The 20,398-nt window shown below is 33.2% G+C and overlaps 1 protein-coding gene and 1 long non-coding RNA gene across 26 annotated transcripts in view; one reads left to right on the plus strand and one right to left on the minus strand.

Annotated features, from left to right (window-relative positions):
• The window catches only part of ATF2 (activating transcription factor 2), an 85,460-nt gene that overhangs the window by 32,012 nt on the left and 33,050 nt on the right, over window positions 1-20,398 (minus strand). For 12 of the 18 annotated variants that reach the window (XM_025460263.3, XM_049106070.1, XM_025460255.3 and 9 more), the window contains 6 exons: window positions 14,533-14,629; window positions 11,408-11,526; window positions 11,144-11,272; window positions 6,213-6,391; window positions 5,285-5,399; window positions 2,924-3,010 (listed from right to left, as the gene is read on the minus strand). In XM_025460263.3, coding sequence (XP_025316048.1) covers window positions 2,924-3,010; window positions 5,285-5,399; window positions 6,213-6,391; window positions 11,144-11,272; window positions 11,408-11,526; window positions 14,533-14,629 — 726 coding nt within the window. Of the gene's footprint in view, window positions 1-2,923; window positions 3,011-5,284; window positions 5,400-6,208; window positions 6,392-11,143; window positions 11,273-11,407; window positions 11,527-14,532; window positions 14,630-20,398 lie in introns of those variants that run through there. The other 6 variants (XM_035697290.2, XM_025460264.3, XM_035697279.2 and 3 more) reach the window with 2 other exon arrangements.
• The window catches only part of LOC112668137 (uncharacterized), a 103,175-nt gene that overhangs the window by 14,576 nt on the left and 68,201 nt on the right, over window positions 1-20,398 (plus strand). For 6 of the 8 annotated variants that reach the window (XR_004803985.2, XR_004803984.2, XR_003141495.3 and 3 more), the window contains exon 2: window positions 16,791-16,897. The exons of 1 other annotated variant lie outside the window; for it this stretch is intronic. This is a non-coding gene — a long non-coding RNA (uncharacterized LOC112668137). Of the gene's footprint in view, window positions 1-15,464; window positions 15,523-16,790; window positions 16,898-20,398 lie in introns of all 8 variants that reach the window. One more of the 8 variants, XR_004803988.2, reaches the window with a different exon arrangement.

Below are 20,398 nucleotides of genomic sequence, written 5' to 3' on the forward strand. Positions count from 1 at the left end.
GGAAAAATCAGAAATGCAAATTAAAACCATATGATATTGCTATAAACTCCTAAAAATGTCTACAATTAAAATGACAGATAAAACCAAATGCTGGCAAAAATGTGGGATCAACTTGAATTCCCATACTCTACTTGTGAGAATGTAGATGTCTGGCAAAGGATCTGGCAGTTTTCTTACGAAGTTAAATGTGTAACTATCCTCTTACTCAGCAATTGCACTCTTCAGTAGACATACCAAATGAAAATAAACATCCACATTAAGAGTTATACAAGAATGTGTATAGCCTCTTTGTTCATAAAGCTCAACACTGAAAACCATTCAAGTGTCCATCAACAAGAGAATGGATAAAGAAATTGTGGTATATTTGCACAATGGAGTATTACTCAGCAATAAAAAGAAGTAAACAATGATATATTCAACAACATGGGTAAGTCCCATAGACATATGGTTGGCTGGACAGAAGAGTATATATTAGCTCTAGAATTTCATACAAAAGGAATCAATTGCTGGCGACAAAGATCAGAACAATTGGGACGTTGTACTGACTAGGGAGGAAAATAAACTTCCTGGGTAGATGTTAATCTTCTATACCATGATAGTAGTGTGAGTTACATTAATGCACTTATATATCAAAATTAAAGTTGGTTCATTTCAACGTATATAAATTTTACATTAAGAAAGGCCTATTAAAAGAATAATGGAGGGAACGCCTGGCTGACTCAGTGGTTTAGTGCCTGCCTTTGGCCCAGGGCGTGATTCTAAAGTCCTGGGATCGAGTCCCACATCAGTCTCCCTCTCTCTCTCTCTCACAAATAAATAAAATCTTTGAAAAAAAAGAAAAAAAGAAAAAAGGAAAGAAAAAGAAGAATGGAGTTGGGTAGGGAACGGTCTGAGGCATAGATAAAATAAGAATGGCAGTTATATTCCTAATAATTGAAGTTGGAGATGGGTACATGAGGGCTCATTATACCATACTGTTTACTTTGTATATGTTTGAAATTTTCCATAATGGAAAGTTGGGGGGGGGGGGGGGGAAGGAAAGACTAATTTCTGAGTCTTTCTATTTAATTAAAAAGGACAATCTTATTTACCACTTCAATTAAAACAGGCCATCACCTAAATATGGCTATTTTAACATTAGCAAAATTCTAATAAATTTAATTGGATTGTTAAATTTAAGTGTGGCAATCTGTGACTCCCCATGCTATTTTTTGGGCCTTCAACCAATGATTGTTTTCCATATATAAATTTATTAAAGTTGTAGCTTTGATTTTTTTTCTACCATATAAGCACATAAAACATTTTTATTCTTCTTAATTTCCTGATGACCTAAAAGTTACTCAAGGAAGTATTAAATGTAATAGTTTCTACAAATATGGCCTACTCTTCTTATAGCCAAAAGTATTTCTTTAAATTTGAATTGTTCCTTTTGAATTAATTTGTTAGGAAAAAAAGTCCAAAAAAAAAAAAAGTCCACTGAATATGTAAATATATTTTTAGATGCGGTGTACAACAGATCTCTTTAATTCCTACTACTCCACTCAGTTCTCACTAATTGAATTTTTCACTAGTACAGTATGTCTATAGTAGGAAATGTAAAAAACATTCCCCGTGAAGCTGTTTTGCTATCAAGTGAAGAGGATTCATCTTGTATTTCCAAAGCTTTGAGCCAAACATGCTGTTATGCAAAAAAAAAAAAAAAAAAAATTCCCTTTTGGGTTTTCAAAAGTTCTCTCCCCCTAATCAAGGACCAGCTAATTTTCATACTTTTCAACCACTGTTCATTTAGATGGTGTGTGTAAGTTTTACTGGCAAAGTCATCACATGCCAATTTCAAACTGATTATTTGCAATAATGGAAAACAGAGGTAAAAACTTAAAGCTTTGCAATATATTATATAATGGCTTTTAAACATGTAATTTTATATTGTTATTACAGTGCCCATAGACAACAGGTGTCTAATAACTACTGATTTTCTAAGAATGTAGAGTTATTAATTGATGTTAAGAATTAGCCCTAAGGTAAGTTAGGATATAGAAGGGAGAATTACATGGATTAAAAAAAAAAAAAAAAAAAAAAATCAACAGCACCTTTAGGTTTTTTACCAAGGAATTTAGCACGTTTATGGAATCTAAGAGAAACTCTAAAAATCAAAGTTTAATCTCTTTATCTTACAGATAAGGAAACAGTCTCCTCAAAGTCAAAATGGCTTAAGAGTAGTAAATAGCAGAGTTAGGATTAAAATTAAAACACGTCTCCTGACTCCTAATCTATAGCTCATCCCTTAAACAACACCAATTTCTTAGTGTCAATACACAACCCCAAACTATGGTGTTTTTGGGATGCCTGGGTTGCTCAGTGGTTGAGTGCCTTCAGCTCAGGATGTGATGATCCCTGAGTTCCCGGATCAAGTCCCACATCGGGCTCCTGCATGGAGCCTACCTCTCCTCCCTCTGCCTATGTCTGCCTCTGTGTCTCTCATGAATAAATAAAATCTTTAAAAAAAGAAAAAACTATGTTTTTTCTTTGTATATTATGTGTAACATTTGCTAACTTGTATATGATTTCAGAATTCTTAACATTGTTCTATAATTTGTGTCACTGTTTATAAAACCATCTGTACTGCCTTCAGATGATTACATCTAGTTTGAGCTGTAATATTCCCAGCCACCACCAGGAGGAGATTTTGTTTAAAAAGCTACAGCCAAAAACCAAACCAATTACAAGAGCTAGAACTTTACTCCCAAATCCATCCATTTAAGGTACCACTAACTAGTCTCTACATTTTCTGGTTCTTCTAAAGTGTGATGCATTCCAAATTTTATAAAATGTGATCTATCTTGTATATTTGAAGCAGGCTTTAATGGAAAAACTAATTCAAAACAGGCTCAAGAAATGTACAGAACAAGTAAATCTTGCTTACCATTTTTGCTTCTGACTGTACTGGTTGAGGGGAGGAAGGACCTGGAATTCCTGGAACACTAGGCACCATGGTGACTGGTCGAACAAGCTAAAATATATTGAAAAATAATTGCTAGAGAGTATATTCAAAATGATTGTCCTATATCTGCACAATGGCTATAAAAATTTGAGAGTTCAGAACCAGAAAGGTGTAAATCTTTATTGATCTTCTGTCCTGATTTATCCTTTAAAACTTGTCAATTTCTGAGACACTTGCTTCTCCAATCTCTAATTTTCAATGTCTTTTTTTAAATAGTTTCTTCTTACAGAAACTCAATTTTTAAACTGATGCAAAATTTCCCAAAGATCTGTCATACTGACATTTTGAATGTGAAAGGAAAAAATGTCAAAACTTGTGACAAGTAGGCAAATAACTTCACAATGAATTTTGCTCTTCTAATTCAGTTTCTAAAATACATAAAGAAAGGTTCGTTTGTATATAAATATGCACATAATGACAAAGAAAGAACCTGGTTACCTCAAATAATTTCTCTAGAAATAATGTGGAACAGATTTTTTTCATTTTGCATACCTTTTTAAAAAAACTAATATTAACATTGGTAATTAGTTATTATATAGCTACAGTAGCTCTCCTTGCATTTTAGTTTTATCATAATTATATTTAACAGGGTAACTATATAATCTCAAATTCAAGGGCAAGAATGTTTCCCCCTTCAAAAATATCCTAGAAAAATAGGAAGTAGTCACCTAATATCTGAGTCCTTATAAAGTCACTCAAATAATGCATTTTGAACAGCAAGGTTCTGTCTGAAGATGATACCTCATCTTATAATTATGCCAATCAGTGCTAATTTTCAATACTTAGCAAGGCCACTTGGAAGAATGTATTAATAAAAAATATTTCATATTAATTTTAATAATTTTCCTGGGGGTATAATCTCACCAAAATGTTGGAAGTTATTGTAAATAGACTTTTAAAAATAATTTTCAAAGGCACCTGGGTGGCTCAGTCAGTTAAGCGTCTGCCTTCAGCTCAGGTCATGATCCCACAGGTCCTGGGATCCAGCCCCACATCGGGCTCCCTGCTCAGTGGGAAACCTGCTTCTCCCTCTGCCTCTGCCCATCTCCCTGCTCTTGTTTCTGCTCCCTCTCTCAAATAAAATCTTGAAAAAAAATTTTTTTAAGCTATACAATAAATGATTATATTGTACTGATCAGAAATAAATATCTGTAAGGTAAAAAAAAAATTTCTTTTTATCATATGAAGGAGTATTAGGGCTTGGGTAAGATTTCTAGGAAGATATACATTCAGAAAGTGTTATGTTGAAATTACTTAGGTGAAAACAAAAAGTGTTTTGAAAAAACTGTGGTAGGTGTTTTAAAAAGTGCTTTTTTTTTTTTTTTTTTTTAAGATTTTATTCATTTATTCATGAGAGATACACAGAGAGAGGCAGAGACACAGGCAGAGGGAGAAGCAGGCTCCATGCAGGGAGCCGACGTGGGACTCGATCCCGGGTCTCCAGGATCACACCCCGGGCTGCAGGCGGCACCAAACCGCTGGACCACCAGGGCTGCCCTAAAAAGTGATCTTAATGATGAAAACCTGAACACTGAAGACACATTTGAAGAAGAGTTTGAATAAAATTGTTATATGAAAAGTGAGAAAAGAAAAAGTATTTCTTACTCAAAAGAATGTGCATTTAAATATTCTCTATATTATTAAGTATTACAAGTAGGTGTTTAACTTGCCTATGACTTTCAAAATTTATATATTTATATTTAACATGCTCAAGAGACTTCTCTTTTGGATCTGACATGCTGATTTACCCTTCAAATGGTCAATTTCTCTGAGACATTTGCATTAGCAAACTGAAGGACTATCTACTGTTTTAGACTGTTTAGATTTCCACATGCCTGGGCCAGCAAAGGAATTCTGTAAACCCAACTTGACCATAAAAGTTCAGAGAGTGTTCTTATAAACAATTCCTACAATAATCGAAGTATCATGGAGTTACTGGACATGTGTTCTAGTATAAATATCTTCCTAAAGAATAGAACTATGTGTTAATATTTTAATTCTATGAACTAGTCAAATTGAAATGGGTTAAATAAGGATAAATTTCTTAATATTAACAATTGAAGGAAAAAAATTTTTTGGAAGATAGAAAAACATTTTCTAGTCAATTATGTTTCCCTTTACTGGTATATGCTACCACTAAAAGGGGAGTAAATACTACTAACTACTACTAAGTATTTTGTTGGATTCAGTTTCATAAACCAATCAAGCTTCCGAAAGTGTATTTTCTGATTACAAAGATCAGTTTGGTATGAAGAAAAGATTTAGTCTAAATCTCAAACTTACTGGGACTGCAGCTGGAACATGCACATTAGAACTTGTAATTGATGCAGGAATAGCAACAGGCATGGTCTGTCCATTAGGAAGATGCAACAGAAGAGGAAATGGGCCTGGTACAGGACTAAGAAAAACAGAAGAAGGAAAATTAAAGATAAGAAATCCTTATTAGTCATCTCTAAAAATATGAGTATTTTTACTATTTTTTAAAAATATATTTTAAAAATATTTTCTAACCATCACAAAGCAAATTGCAAATTTTTACTATTTTTAATTGCATCTTAAATGTATAATACATAAAGCAGTGTGGAAAAACAACAGGGGAAAAATAGGAAAAGTTAATGGATTTACTTAGGACAAGCTCCAATGTTAAATGAGAAAAATTCTTATCAGAAGCTCTTGAGGGGCACCTGACTGGCCCAGTTGGTGGAGCATGCCAACTCTTGATCATGGGATTATGAGTTTGAGCCCCACACTGAATGTCAACATTACTTAAAAATAAAATCTTAATAACAAAACAAAGAAAGCTCGAGGGATATGTGTTAAGAACTAAAAATAAGAGACCGCCTTAAATTCATAAAGTTGATTTGTTTTTAAAACTAAATTTTAGTTGGGGTGCCTGAGTGGCTCATTTTGTTAAGTGTCTGACTCCTAGATTTTGGCTCAGGTCATCTCAGGGTTGTGAGAGTTTAGATTCTCTCCTCCTCTCTCTGATGTTCCCCCCCTCCCCCAATTAAATTTTATATATTTGTTTTCTAATCTATTAGATAATATGAAGAAAAAAAGACAACCCAAATACTTTCCAAAAATCAAAGCATGCAGAATATGATTAACACATACCCACACATACCCCTAAGGCTACAATTTGAATAATTAAATGTCTTAAGAAAAACTTAATTCATAAACAGTTTAATGACTAGCCCAAATCATCACTTACACGATTGGTCTGTTGGAGGATGGTGCCTGGGTGATTACAGTACTTGAGGTTGGTGAAGGTACTGCTTGCTGAATAATTACACTTGAGTCAGAACTTGTAAGCAGCACGTTGGGAACCTGTAATGATGCTGGACGAACAATAGCTGATGTGGGCTGTGCAGTTTGTGCCAATGGTACCTCCTATTTAATGAGATAGAGAAAGAGTAGGATTTAAAAATGTAAGTCAATCCATGACGTTAGAGTGAACAGAATATAACACACTTTGAAAAGTGTCCACAGGATAAATATCCTCCCCCAAAGTAATTTCATGTTAACTTTATTTAAATAACTTAAATATAATATAAAGAAAATTTTGGAAGTAGCTATAAAGCTTTTCAAATGCAACGTTCATATTTTAATTTAAAGACATCAGAGTGGTTTTTTTTTTTTGTTTGTTTGTTTTTTTCCAGTACAACTTGTTTTCCTATCAATCCAGAAATAGGCTGGGCAACTTGGCTACGATTCCATGAGAATTTCTGTGAAAAGTAAAAATATAATTTATTCTCATGGAATTGTAGAGCTTAAAATCCAGAGAGATTGCCTAGTCCTACTTCATCATTATACTGTAAAAACAGGAAACAGGTCCAGGGAGACTGGGTTTATGGTTGATACAAATTCAGTAATAGAAACGGTTAAAAAAATTTTAACACAATACAAATGTTTGTTAATTTCAGGTAGCTATTACTATCCCCCACTCCTGATAATTTCCCAATGTCAAAAGGGCAAGGAATACTGATTAACATCCTGAATGTAAAATAAATAATTACTAGAGTGAAATCTTTCTAAATTAAAGGAAAACACAGGGCAACCTGGGTGGCTCAGTGGTTTAGCGCCGCCTTTGGCCCAGGGCATAATCCTGGAGACCTGGAATCGAGTCCTATGTTGGGCTCCCTGCATGGAGCCTGCTTCTCCCTCTGCCTGTCTATCTGCCTTTCTCTCTGCTGCTCATGAATAAATAAAATCTTTAAAAATTAATTAATTAGAGGAAAACACAGAATCTGCGAGTTAGTCAGGACCTTAAAGATGGTTTTTCCCCCCAGTTTCACAGATTAGGAAGAGATTAAGGGCTTTACATAGAACTTCTTAACTAGTTAGAGTAAAAATTGGGTCTATTGTGTTCTTTGAATTGGTCTTTATGCTGCCTATTACCAAATCTTATTAAGCCCCTTGGAAGAAAGATCAACTAGAACTATTGGAACTTCATTTATTCAACAGGTTTGAGAATTTATAGCATACCTTCAAAGGGCTAGGGGAAGAGACAATAAATAAGAAGAAAATTTCAGATAATAATATGTTACAGAGTAATACTACAGCATAATAAATAATGAAAGATTAACTGAGGGAAGGTTAGAGTTGGCTACTTCAGAGAGCAAGTAAGGTGAGCTTTTTTGCAAAAAAAAATGGTGCTGAATGAATGGATACTGAAAAAATAACAAGCGAGAGGGAGAGGGAAGCAGTACTAAGAGTAATGTCTTCGAGGTAGGAAATAACTTAGAATATTTGATGAATGTAACACAGTGGCATGAGGTGAAGGCTGGATGAGCAGATAAGCTCAGATCAACGAGGACTTAAGAAAGGAGTATTAGTCTTTTTTTTCTTTTAAAGATTTATTTGAGAGAGAGAGAATGCACCCATGAATGGGAGGTGCAGAGGGAGAGGGAGAGAGAATCTTCAGCAGACTCTAAGCTGACTGCAGAGCCCAATACTGGACTTGATCCTATGATCCTGAGATGAGCCTAAACCAAGAGCTGGACATCCAGCAGACTGTACCACCTAGGCACCCTTAAGAATATTTAGTTATCTTAAATGTAATGGCAAACCACTGAAAGATTTTAAGCAGAAAAGTGACTATAATGTGTTAAAAACAAAGCCATCTATAGAATATTGGAGATGGAAGCAGCAAATCCAATTAGAAGATAATTGTTACTAATCCAAGTAAAAGATGATGATGGCTTGGAGTAAGGTGTTAACACTGAAGACTGAAGATAAATTGAGGATATTTCAGAAGGTATATCTGATGTCTAAGAAGATTTGCTGTTGCTTTGGTGTAAAGAAAAAGAAGGGAGGCCCTTGAGTGGCTCAGTTGGTTGAGCATCTGACTTTGGCTTCTGTCATGATCTGGGGGTCCTGGAATTATGCCCTGCATCAGGCTCTCCACTCAATGAGGAGTCTGCTCATTCCTCCCCTTCTTCCCCCACTTGTGCTTTCTCAAACAAATAAAATCTTAAAAAAAAGAAAGAAAGAAAGAAAGAAAGAAAGAAAGAAGAAAGAAGAAAGAAAGAGAGAGAGAGAGAGAGAGAGACAGCACTAAGGATTCTTGGTTTGAGCAACCAGATGGGATGGAGAGAAAATTTACTGAGCTAGAGAAAACTATGGAAAGAATCAAGAGCTCTGACTTAGATATATTAAATTTAATAGGTCTATTAGACATAGAAAAAGAAATGTCAAGATGGGAGCTGTAAATGAGTATGGAAATCCAGAAGATATCTTGGTTGACATAAGTTTGAGAGTCAACAGCATGTAGCTGTTTTTTAAAATTTATGGGTGTAGATGAGATCACCTAGGACGAAAAGTGAGAAAGACAAGAGAAGGCGGCCCAGAACAGACTTTTACAAGTTGGCACAACTATGCCCTGTCCAGAGAGAGGCTATAGACCTATAGACAGGAATGCAGGAAGAAGGATTACCCTAGAAAGATCTAAAATAGCAATGAAGAGGGAAAAACTGTTGAGTGTGGAGGAACTGGAAAGCTCTTTAGAAAAAGGATATTTATATCACAGAATTAACAGCATTTTCTATTAACTGTGATTATGTGGAAACAATCTTTATGTCCAAAAAGAACAGGATAATACATTAAGATAATGATAAAGTGCAACCATTAAAAATTTTTCTAATGACATGGGAAAGTGTTCATTATACTACAAAAGTAAACTAGGATCAGGCTGCCTATAAAAATATTTTTAATGTTATTTTATTTTATTTATTTATTTTTAAAGATTTTATTTATTTATGAGAGACACAGAGAAAGAGAGAGGCAGAGACACAGGCAGAGGGAGAAGCAGGCTCCACGCAGGGAGCCCGACGTGAGACTCAATCCTGAAACCGCAGTATCATGCCCTGGGCTGAAGGTGGCGGTAAACCGCTGAGCCACCAGGCTGCCCTATTTTTTTAATGTTATTTTAAATTAGAAAGTAAACTGCCCAGCGAGAAGTCTGCTTCTCCCTCTGCCACTCCCCAAGCTGTGCTCTCTCTCAAATAAATAAAACGTTTTTAAAAAAGTAAACTACGGTTTTTGAATTTTTCTTTGTATCCATTTAATTATTCACATATATATACATATATATTCACTTATATATGTGACTTCTAATTACTCACTTATGTATGTGTATTTGTATAATGTTTGCATGTATCTATGAAAACTGTTTCAAAATATTGGTAATTCTTATCACTCAGTTATGGGCTAACAAGATTTTGGTTTTCTTCTTCATATTTTTCTGTATTAAAGTATTTATAATGAAACTCACTTTATAATTAGGAAATGAGAATAACAATGCACGAAACCTCTTAGGTCAAAGCATTTATTCTTATGTAGAAAGTTACTTTTTCTACCTTACTTCTAGATCCTGTCATGACATAAGTCCATTAATTCATTTACAGTTTTAGAATAACATAGTATACAAAAAGAACAAGATAATACATTAAGATAATGATAAAGTACAACTATTAAAAATTTTTCTAATGACATGGGAAAATGTTCATTTCCTCTTAATTGCCATTCATTGCCTCTTAATTGTGCCACACGTAGCACCCCATGTATTCATTATACATGCTTATGAACAAAAAGTGATCAAGAAATACCCATGGGGACCTGGGTAGCTCAGCTGGTTAAGCATTCAACTCTTAAAGATTTCAGCTCAGATCATGATCTCAGGGTTGTGAGATAGAGCTCCGTGTCGGTTTCTGTGCTGGGATTGGAGACTGCTTAAGATTCTCTCTCCCTGTGCCCCTCCCCACTCCTCTCCCTCTCCACCTCTCTAAAAAAAAAAAAAAAAAAAAAAGAAAGAAGAAAGAAAGAAAGAAAGAAAGAAAGAAAGAAAGAAAGAAAGAAGAAAGAAGAAAGAAGAAAGAAGAAAGAAGAAAGAAAGAAAGAAGAAAGAAGAAAGAAGAAAGAAGAAAGAAGAAAGAAGAAAGAAGAAAGAAGAAGAAGAAGAAGAAAGAAGAAAGAAGAAAGAAGAAAGAAGAAAGAAGAAAGAAGAAGAAGAAGAAGAAGAAGAAGAAGAAGAAGAAGAAGAAGAAAAGAAATGCCCACAGTAATAGTCACATAACACACACTATAGCTCAGGGGGTTCCAAGTTACCAAGGTATTCAAGATCCAGAAATAAGGCCCTAAACCATCTACAAAAGGCTTGTACCAGAGACAGTATCATCATCTTAGTTGGTAGTACCAAAGATTCCTTGTAGAGAATGAGTAAACTACTCCTTTAGCTCTTAAAAAGCCTAAATAACCTTGGTTCAAGAATTTTAGTTGTAAATAAAAAGCTGTCACTATTTAAAAGCAGAGAAGAATAAAATAGAAAAACCCAGAAAAATTAACTTCACTTTATAAATTCATGTAGCCTTTAAAAAAATAAATTTTATCTAAAATGACTGCTGTTTCCCCTATTATTTTTCTGCATGTAATAAAAAACAAATTATCTATAAAGGTGATGTTTTCTTTCCCTGAAATTTCTGAGTATTCCCAGGCTTTCACAAATAAGGCTATTACAACCTAATACTCAATTATGTATAACTTATCACATTAACATTTTATGTAAATGAAACATTTAACTTCACTTGGGGGTGCTGTTTTTTTTACACTAAGTTTGCATTTCTACCCAAAATACAAATTTCTAACCTTTTCATCACTGGTAGTAGACTCTGGGTGAGGTAAAGGACTATCCTGGTGAGTTGTTTCTACAACAGAGGGCTCCTCAATTTTGCTTCTTATGATAGGTGTTGCAAGAGGGGATAAATCTAGAGGCATCTAAAATGCAAACATTAAAGAAAATATCAGAAGTTCAAAAATGCCAGTCAGTATATCTAAAGTAAGAAAGCAAGAAGTATAAGCTATGATTACTACTTTGTTAGAAGTACTCTTTTAATTTCATGGTTAACATACTTTTTTAATGTCGTCTTCTGAGGCTTTCTTGAATTCATTCTCAAATGGACTTGCCAACTCATTAAATAAACCCACTTCTTCACAGTTTTTCAAGAATCTTGTTGGTGTAGGGGTCTGATCTGAAATAAATGTCAGAAGCAATCACATAGATTTAAATATGCAGGACTCTCAAATATAGCTAGTAAGTTAACAAATTAGCAGGACTGGTTCAGTCAGCTGTTAATTCTCTCTTTGGAAAGACCTCTTCCTTTAAAGCAAACAAAATTTGGTTAAGTTTTTGTTGCAATTCAAGATATTTCCTCCAACTTTACGAACCATAGAAGTATGAAAAAAGTCCTTCCTGTTCCTTAGTCCAGACCTTCTGAGTAGAGTGACCTAAGCATCTTCTACTCAGATCAACTATTATCAACTATTAAGGCAATAAGAATTTTTAAAAGTTTACATTATTAAAAATTATGATTGTTTAAAATACATGCAGTCTGGAGAAAACTAGGACAAGAGCATGTATATTCACTCTAGCTCAGCCCTTCCACTAGTGTTCATAATCTATTATGAAAGCAAGCTTAAGATAAAATGGAATTTTTAGTAGGTAGCCCAAAATACTACAAGGAAGAAAAAGAAGGTTAAAACAAGAGCCCTAAAACAAAAACAAACCAAAACAAAATCCTCCTTATCACTATCCATAGAAGCCAATTTTCTATTTTAATACATTTTTCAAGGTTGGAACAAGGAGCTATATAAGAGTTACATATTTATGGAATGCTCTACCTTAATTTCTAGGCAGTAGAGGAATAGTCAACTCTATTTTCTCACAACGTGAAGTATTTTAACTATACTTGAATATGTACTCATGCAATGTACATTAACACATGTACTGGTGATGGAATAAATGTCAATTAAGATCCATGTTGAATGAAAAATAGTATTTTTATGGATTTCTCCTTGGTCTTATTACTTTCCAGGCTATTTATTCATACTGACCAGAGCTGGGGACACATTAAAATTCTATTCACATTTTATGTATTTTAGGGCATCAAGTTAGGTTTTATCAGGAATCTAGCCTAAGCTAAATAAAAGTATAAGGATGATTCCCAGTTTAAGATTTTGTAAAATTAAAATTCATATATTTGTTAAATATTATGTCCCCAGAATCGGCATTACTTATTGTTTCATCTTTGCCCCACATATATGTAGAGTACTAATATGCTTATTACATATAAATATATTTAACACTAAAATGACCTACTTGTCATACACACTGGATATAATGTAAGCCTATCTTAAACACTATTAGTATTACCTAAATTACTAAAGGGTCTATCTTGTGTCATCATTTTACCTATTAGTCTATAACATACATACCCACTAACTCTCAAAAGACTTCTAAAATTGTATTATAGTAAGGGTTCAGAGTACACATATTAGCCTAAATCCATTATAGCTGAATTAGTAAATTAAATATAAATTTGTCTCTTCTGTTCACAATCAAAGGGTTTGTCTATCTCAGCTCAACAAAAGGCTAGTGTGGTAAAGGGAGAGAAAAGTCTTAAAAATAAAATACATATGAATAAAACACTGTTATCAGTGATTACTGGAATGACTAGGTGTGAGAAAAAAAGTCAATATAGGCATAATTGCTTAATCATGCAGTGGCTTATGGCAATTGATCATCAAATATATACCACACACATCATGCATTATACTTATACAGTAACGTTAAATTACTAACTTCAACACGTTAGTAAAAAAATCGTCAAGTGCTGTGTTGAATGTGTTCTATTTTTTTTCACTGTAATAAAGGTAAACCAATAGGAAATTTCTATAAGCCAATCTCAAAATATTCTTGAGTTGAAAAGTTACAGATAATTGCTCTATGGCAGTTAAGTTTCAGACAAGCAAAGACCCTCATGCCTAGGAGAGTGAACTGTCCAGGTTGTTGTTACTTTGCTTTTTTTTTGGTATCAGCTCTTAATAGCTGATGTACAATATTCAAAAGAAATGCATACCTCATTCTTCTTTGCTTCCTTTTACTTATGGAATTAAAGATATGCTGAATATGCTCTTTCATTTTTCTTAGTTTTTGACAAATAACCAACTTTTTGTTCCCTCAAATTTTTTTATTACAAAAATCATGATACTGAAAGTACAGGAAAAACCTTTTGCCTCATTATCTCTCCAAAGCATTGCATATGACAATTTAATCTATTATGTTGGGTAATAATTTCAAAATACTAATAATACTCAGATTTCAGGATTATTTCCAGACTTACAAATAGTATAATCCAAACTTCAGAAGAGAAAATATTTAGGGTTGATTTTGAATATTTATGTAACTCTGTGGTTATGCCATGATAAGTTCTGAAATTTATATAAATATATTAAGTTTTATAGAAAACGTTTTCTTATAATACCTATAAAATATACAAAATGCAGTAAACCTATGCATATTTTATGTGTCCATATACATAGATGTGTGTTTATATATATTTAAATATCAAAAAAGGGGCGACTAATATAAAGCACGAGAAGACAATAAACAAGCATGAATTTTCTCTTTTCACATACTATGAAAGATAATCATCTGCTTATGATACTGTATATTCATAGGATCAAACACACACAAAAAAGCACTGACTGAATTTAGGCCCCTTTATTGAGAGTATTTTTATTAACACAGATGTTTTAGTCCCAAAAGAAATATAAACAAAATTCTAGTGAACAAGTCTGCTAATTGATCTTTCTCCAACAGGAGGAGCTTGATCATTTCCTATCTTCCCACAGCATTGCAAACCAGGTGTAAAAATCTACAAGAAACATTGACTAATCATCACATTAATTCAATTATCAATTAAATGTAAACTTTGGAGATGCTATAAATGCTCCCGGGGTTCTAATTAACTTCCACAAAACATTGAAATCTACATTTGAAAACCACACAGAAAAGTGAAATGAATGGTCAGAAGGAAACATGGAAATGTAATGGGTAAAATACATGTTGCCAACATTTACTGTAAATGAAGTAATTGGAGTATCACCAGACTATATTATTTACAGAGAATACACAAAAATTGTGCACATTCCAGGTGAAATATGTATATAAGCTATTAATAAAAGCATATACTAACCAGCCACAATGACACTGTCATTACGTGCTGGACCAAATTTCAGTGTCATCTCATGTTTATGTTTATGGACAGCCAAATGATCCTCGTTGGTAAAACGCTGTGGCAAAAAGTTTTAAAATATAGTTAAGATTTTCAATTTGATCAAATAAAGTAAAATGATAAGGAAATTCATTTCCACAACATGTAAAACCACCATTAACAATGAAATAGTTTGTTAACTATAAAAGAATCTATTGTTAGTATAGATAAACATACAAGACTTCAAATAATCAGAAAAACCCATTACTCAAGAATAAGCAATACTGATGTATTATTAAGTCACATTACTCATTTAAGAGCATTTAAAAATAAAACCTGAGGCAAAGAAACTTCATATAAATTTCATCTGGACACTAAAAATAGACCACTAGTGATTTTTTTTTGCCATGTCATAGAAATATATATTTCATGGTTCAGTGATTTTTGAAGAAAGTACTGTATTTACACAGACTTCAAGTTACTTACCACTTTTAAAATGAGAGTTCTCTCATAAAAATATTACTCCTGAACAAATTAAGAAGTAAAGCAGGTTCTTTATGTTACCACATTAAAAAAAAAAATGCTTTGGTTATAATCCAGCAAAGAAATAGCAACCAATACAAAGCAGTTCATTTTAAAATAAAATTATGTCTGGACATCAACTTTTATGAGGATGCTCCTTACCAAGAAACAATTATAACTGAAAATAAGGAGCACTTACATTTTATTTCAGAGCAATAATTATAAAATGCCAAATTAAGATATATAAGCTCTCTACCCTACCATCTTTATAAATGGGGATGTTAAAATTATAAAATATTTGAACTTGGTTCTCCCTAAACTATCATAATGGGATTCCTGGGGTGGCTGCATGGCTCAGTCAGTTAAGTATCCAACTCTTGATTTTGGCTCAGGTCACAATCTCAGGGTCGTAAGATTGAATCCCGTGTCTTACAGCTCGCGCTCAGTGGGGTGAGTCTGCTTGAGAGTCTCTCTTTCTCCCCCGCCCTCTGCCCCTTCCTCAGCTCATGCACATGCTCTTAAAATAAATCTTAAAAAAAAAAAAAAAAAAAAAAACCAACAAATTCCTCCTTTTGTGGAAATATTATTCCTGGACAAAATTAAGACGTAAATCAGGTTATGTTACCACATTATAAAAAATGCTTCTTATAATCCAACAAAGAAAGAACAACCAATATGATAACAAAAGTTCATTTTAGAATAATCAAGCTCTTTCCCACTCAAGTGCTATCTTCCTACTGCTTTATCATTATAAGAATCCCTCCCAAATTTGGAATAAAAAGTAGTTGTCTTTTATAAGACTGTTGAGTAACAGCTCTTAGAGAATGGACATATGTGTAGAGTTTACAGAATAATGTAGGCATTAAATCATTAGTTTCCATTAGAGTTTTAAATATATGTATATTAAATTCTACACTAAAAGTATCTTAAAGCCAGATTCACTTTATGTCCAAAGAACCTAACAATGTAGGAGGTAGTAACTGAACATTTGTGAATAAATGCATTTTGGGAGAGGTCATAATTAGTAGATAACCCGGAAAATTATCTCCTAGGAATTTATTCTACTACTATTCTCTGCTTGGAATGGTCTGACCACAAATATCAAAATCAAAGAGCAACCACATAGAGAATTGTACAAATTGTACAAAACATGTAAAAAATGGTACCAAGATTGATCCTAAGTGAAAAGGAACAGCTATAAGGACCCTAAAAAAAAAAAATCACTTAGGATCATGTGAATATTATAAGAGGGAATGCAAGAAATATGAATTTACAAAGTCTTATATATAATCTACAGATCAAATTTACCAAAATACTACTTAAGAGATTTTTGATATATTATTGATGTACATGGATAAAATACACTGAAACTGGCACTTCATAATAGAGGAGTTTAACCTTAGCTGTCAACTGAGTTAATTTATTTACTTGTAACAAGAAACTTAAAAAAGTCAAAGGCCATCTTGTCAAAAGCCAGTCACCAGGAAAAAAAAAAAAAAATATATATATATATATATGAATGAATGAATGAAGTTATTTTTTCAACAAATGCTTATAAAATAGCTACTGCTACATGCCAAGATAAAATTTTTGCAGAATCTATTTGAATTGCTTTCTGAGCCAAATTAAAAAGTTCATTTTAAAAATAAATTTTGTAGAAAAATATAACGATACTATACTTTTAATAATACATTAAATTCATAATTTATTTCTTCTAGGCAATGTACGGCACATGTCCAATGCCAACTGTTACAGATGTACACAGTATTTTGTTAAACAAGACTGAGTATACAGTTGAATAAACAATGGGAAAGGCAGTCAAAAGGTAGGACAGAATAACCATCTCTCTTAAAAAGTTAAAAAAAAACAAAAAACAAAAAAAAACAAAAAAAAAAGGGAAGGTAACTTGACAGATGGGAGGGAGGTAAACCAATCGCTTTTATAATGAATTTAAGCTCTGATATCTGAGAAATCTGTAAATAAGGCTTGAACACTCACCAGAACTAACTTCCTAAGAAGTCAGTCATTCTGCATTTAATACATGCATTCACATCCATGACATATATTTTTTTTCCTATTTAACAGACTAAATAGAGGGATCCCTGGGTGGCGCAGCGGTTTAGCGCCTGCCTTTGGCCCAGAGCGCGATCCTGGAGACCCGGGATCGAATCCCACATCAGGCTCCCGGTGCATGGAGCCTGCTTCTCCCTCTGCCTGTGTCTCTGCCTCTCTCTCTCTCTCTCTCTCCATGTGACTATCATAAATAAATTAAAAAAAAAATTAAAAACAAAACAAAACAGACTAAATAGATACAACTAAGTTATAAAGCCACCAGGCTCAATTTACTGCTTCTTTTACTAGTTTGAAGGAAATTTATTCAACATCAGGAAGTAACACACACACATTTACACACCTCCAGTGAAACTTTAGACTAAATAAAATATCTCGTTTGTAAAAGTTTATAATGTATAAACATTCTACCAAAGTAATTTTCAATGAAAGCATCACTGAAAACAAAGATACTACCAATAAAATAGAAGAGGTCCAATATAATCTTTCATTCAATTATCTCGCTTTGTCTCTTTCACCAAATTCAATGGACCATAACTTTAAAACAAATCCATCAACAGAACTTTCTGTAAAATACCTAATAGTGACTGAGGCATATAAAAACATTTTTAACAGCAAAAGTCAACAGTTAAAATTCTTTGTTTGCACTGATTTCTATAGGTCTCTCTCCAAAATAACATTCTCAAAGTTTTAAAAAAATTTAAAATCTACCTGAAATTTTATGTCAATTGTGTGCATTAAAGCTAAAATTCAAATTTAGAATAATGTCAATACTCATGACAAAAAGTAACTTGTACTACCACTATCAAATTGGTGATTCTAAAAATCAGTTCTTATTTGAACTTTCAATTTCATAGGAAATATTATTCACAAAAAATTCTGGGAGGTATTTTTTTTAACCTTTCTTGAATTTATAGAAAAATGAGTATCAAATATATCTCCAAAATATATGTCAAATCAGTCTATTTCTCTATATTGTCCACTCTTAGTACCTAGCAAAGCCACCATTACCTCTTGCCTGACAGGTCTCAGTTTCTAACTCTCCATTTCCACTCTTAGTTCAGTAATGGCTTCTCACCTTATGTGAATAAAGCCCACACACTTTATCACAGTCTACAAAGCTTTACAGGATATGGACTCTTATTCTACCCGAGACAATCTCTTACCCTTATCTTTGTTGGTCACTATATACTCCAGCCACAATAGCTGTCCTTCTGTTTTTAAACACACCGAAACCATTCCCTCCTTTGAACCTTTATTGTTCCTTCAGTCTGAAAAATGTTTCCTCCAAAAGTCTGCTCCTACATTTTCACATCTTAATCCAAATGTCACCTTATCAGAGGCATTCCCTGACCAACCTATCAAAATAGCACCAATCCTGGTAACTTCCTACCTTTACCCTGGTTCAGCATCTTTGGATATATCATGAAAATTAAGATCAAAATGAGATACCACTATATCCTCACTGTAATGACTAAAATTAAGAGACTATTCAGAACAATCTCAAAAAGCAGAACTAAATTGATAAACTTATTACCTCACCTGACTGGAAACATTACTATATAGCTAGAGTAACCATTGTGGTACTAGCATAAAAGCTGACAGATGGATGAATGGAACAGAGAAGAAACCGCAGAAATAGACCTACACTTATACCATGATTTGATTTTTAATAAAGGAGCTGAAGCAAATTAATGGAGAAAGAAAAATCTTTTCAATAAATGATGGTGGAATATCTGAAAAACCACATGGGATAAAAATGAGCTTCAAATCCTACCTCACACGAGTATATATATACACAAAAAGTAATTCAAGATGAGACAGAGGCCTAAATGAAAAAACAACTTTCAGATAAAACCAAGGAGAGTGCCTTTGTGACTTAAAGGTAGGCAAAGATTTCTTAGACAGTCACAGAAAATAACCATAGAAGAAAAAAAATTAATACATTAGACTTCTTTAGAATTAGATCTGCTCATCAGACGCACTTATCATGAAAATTAAGATGCAAACCACAGACTTGGAGAACTTTTTGAAACTGGACTGGTATCCAGGACATGTAAAGAACTCCTACAAGTTAATAATTAAAAGAAAGACAATCTGAGTTTTAAAAACAGCAAAAGATTTGAAAAGATAGGTCACAAAAAATAATGCAAATGATCAATCAGCACATGAACAAGTGCTCATCTTTTCATCAAAGAAATGCAAATTAAAACCACATGATATATCAGTATACACACAATGAAAATGGCTAAAATTAGAAGACTGACAGCACCAAACGTAGGCAAATATGGCACAAGACCTCTTTATACACTCTTGGTGGAAATGTAAAGTGATGCATCCATTACGGGAAACAGTTTGACAATTTCTAAAAAGTAAACATATATCTAACAAATGATCCCACCATTTATTTCATTCCTATGCATTTACCCAAGAAAAAAGAAAGCATGCATCCACGCCAAAGACTTGTACACAAATAGTTATACCAGCTTTATTTTTAATAAGTAAAAACTGGAAATAAGGGAAATGTCCACAATTGGATAATAGTGAAGTATTACTCCTCAACAAAAAGGAATGAACTACTTGTCAAATAACATGGGGAAATTACAAGTTAATTATAAGGAACAAAAGAAGCCAGACAAAAGTACATATGATAGAACTCTATTCATATAAAATCCTACAAAATGCAAACTGATCTGTAAGGACATATGGCAGAGTAGTGGTTTACAAAGGCAGGAGGGATAACAACTGGGCATAACAAAACTTTTGGGGTGAGGAGTATGTTTTCTATCTTAATTATGGATTATGGTTTTATGAGCATATACATGTTAAAACTAAATTATACATTATAAATACATGCAATTCATTGTATATCAATTACACCTCAATCCAAAACACCAACTAAAGAAAACAAATAAGGGGCATCTGGGTGGTTCAGTCAGTAAAGTATCTGTCTTTGGCTCAGGTCCTGATCCCAGAGTCCTGGGATCAAGTCCTGAGTTGGGTTCCCCACTCAGTGGGGAGTCTTGCTTTCCCTCTTCCTCTATTTCTCCCTCTCCCCCGACCTTGTACATTCTCACTCTCTTTCTCTCAAATAAATAAATAAAATATTTAGAAATAAATAACCAATGAAACACTAATGCTTATTTATGATCTATAGTTTGAATATTTAAGTACTCTGTAATTTGCCTACATATTACGTTTATTATTTCATTTCTTGGTGTCTATAATTATTTTAAATTTAGAATTATTACAACAG

This window comes from Canis lupus, chromosome 36 (genome assembly GCF_003254725.2).
Source record: "Canis lupus dingo isolate Sandy chromosome 36, ASM325472v2, whole genome shotgun sequence".
In the NCBI taxonomy this organism is placed as follows: Eukaryota; Metazoa; Chordata; class Mammalia; order Carnivora; family Canidae; genus Canis; species Canis lupus.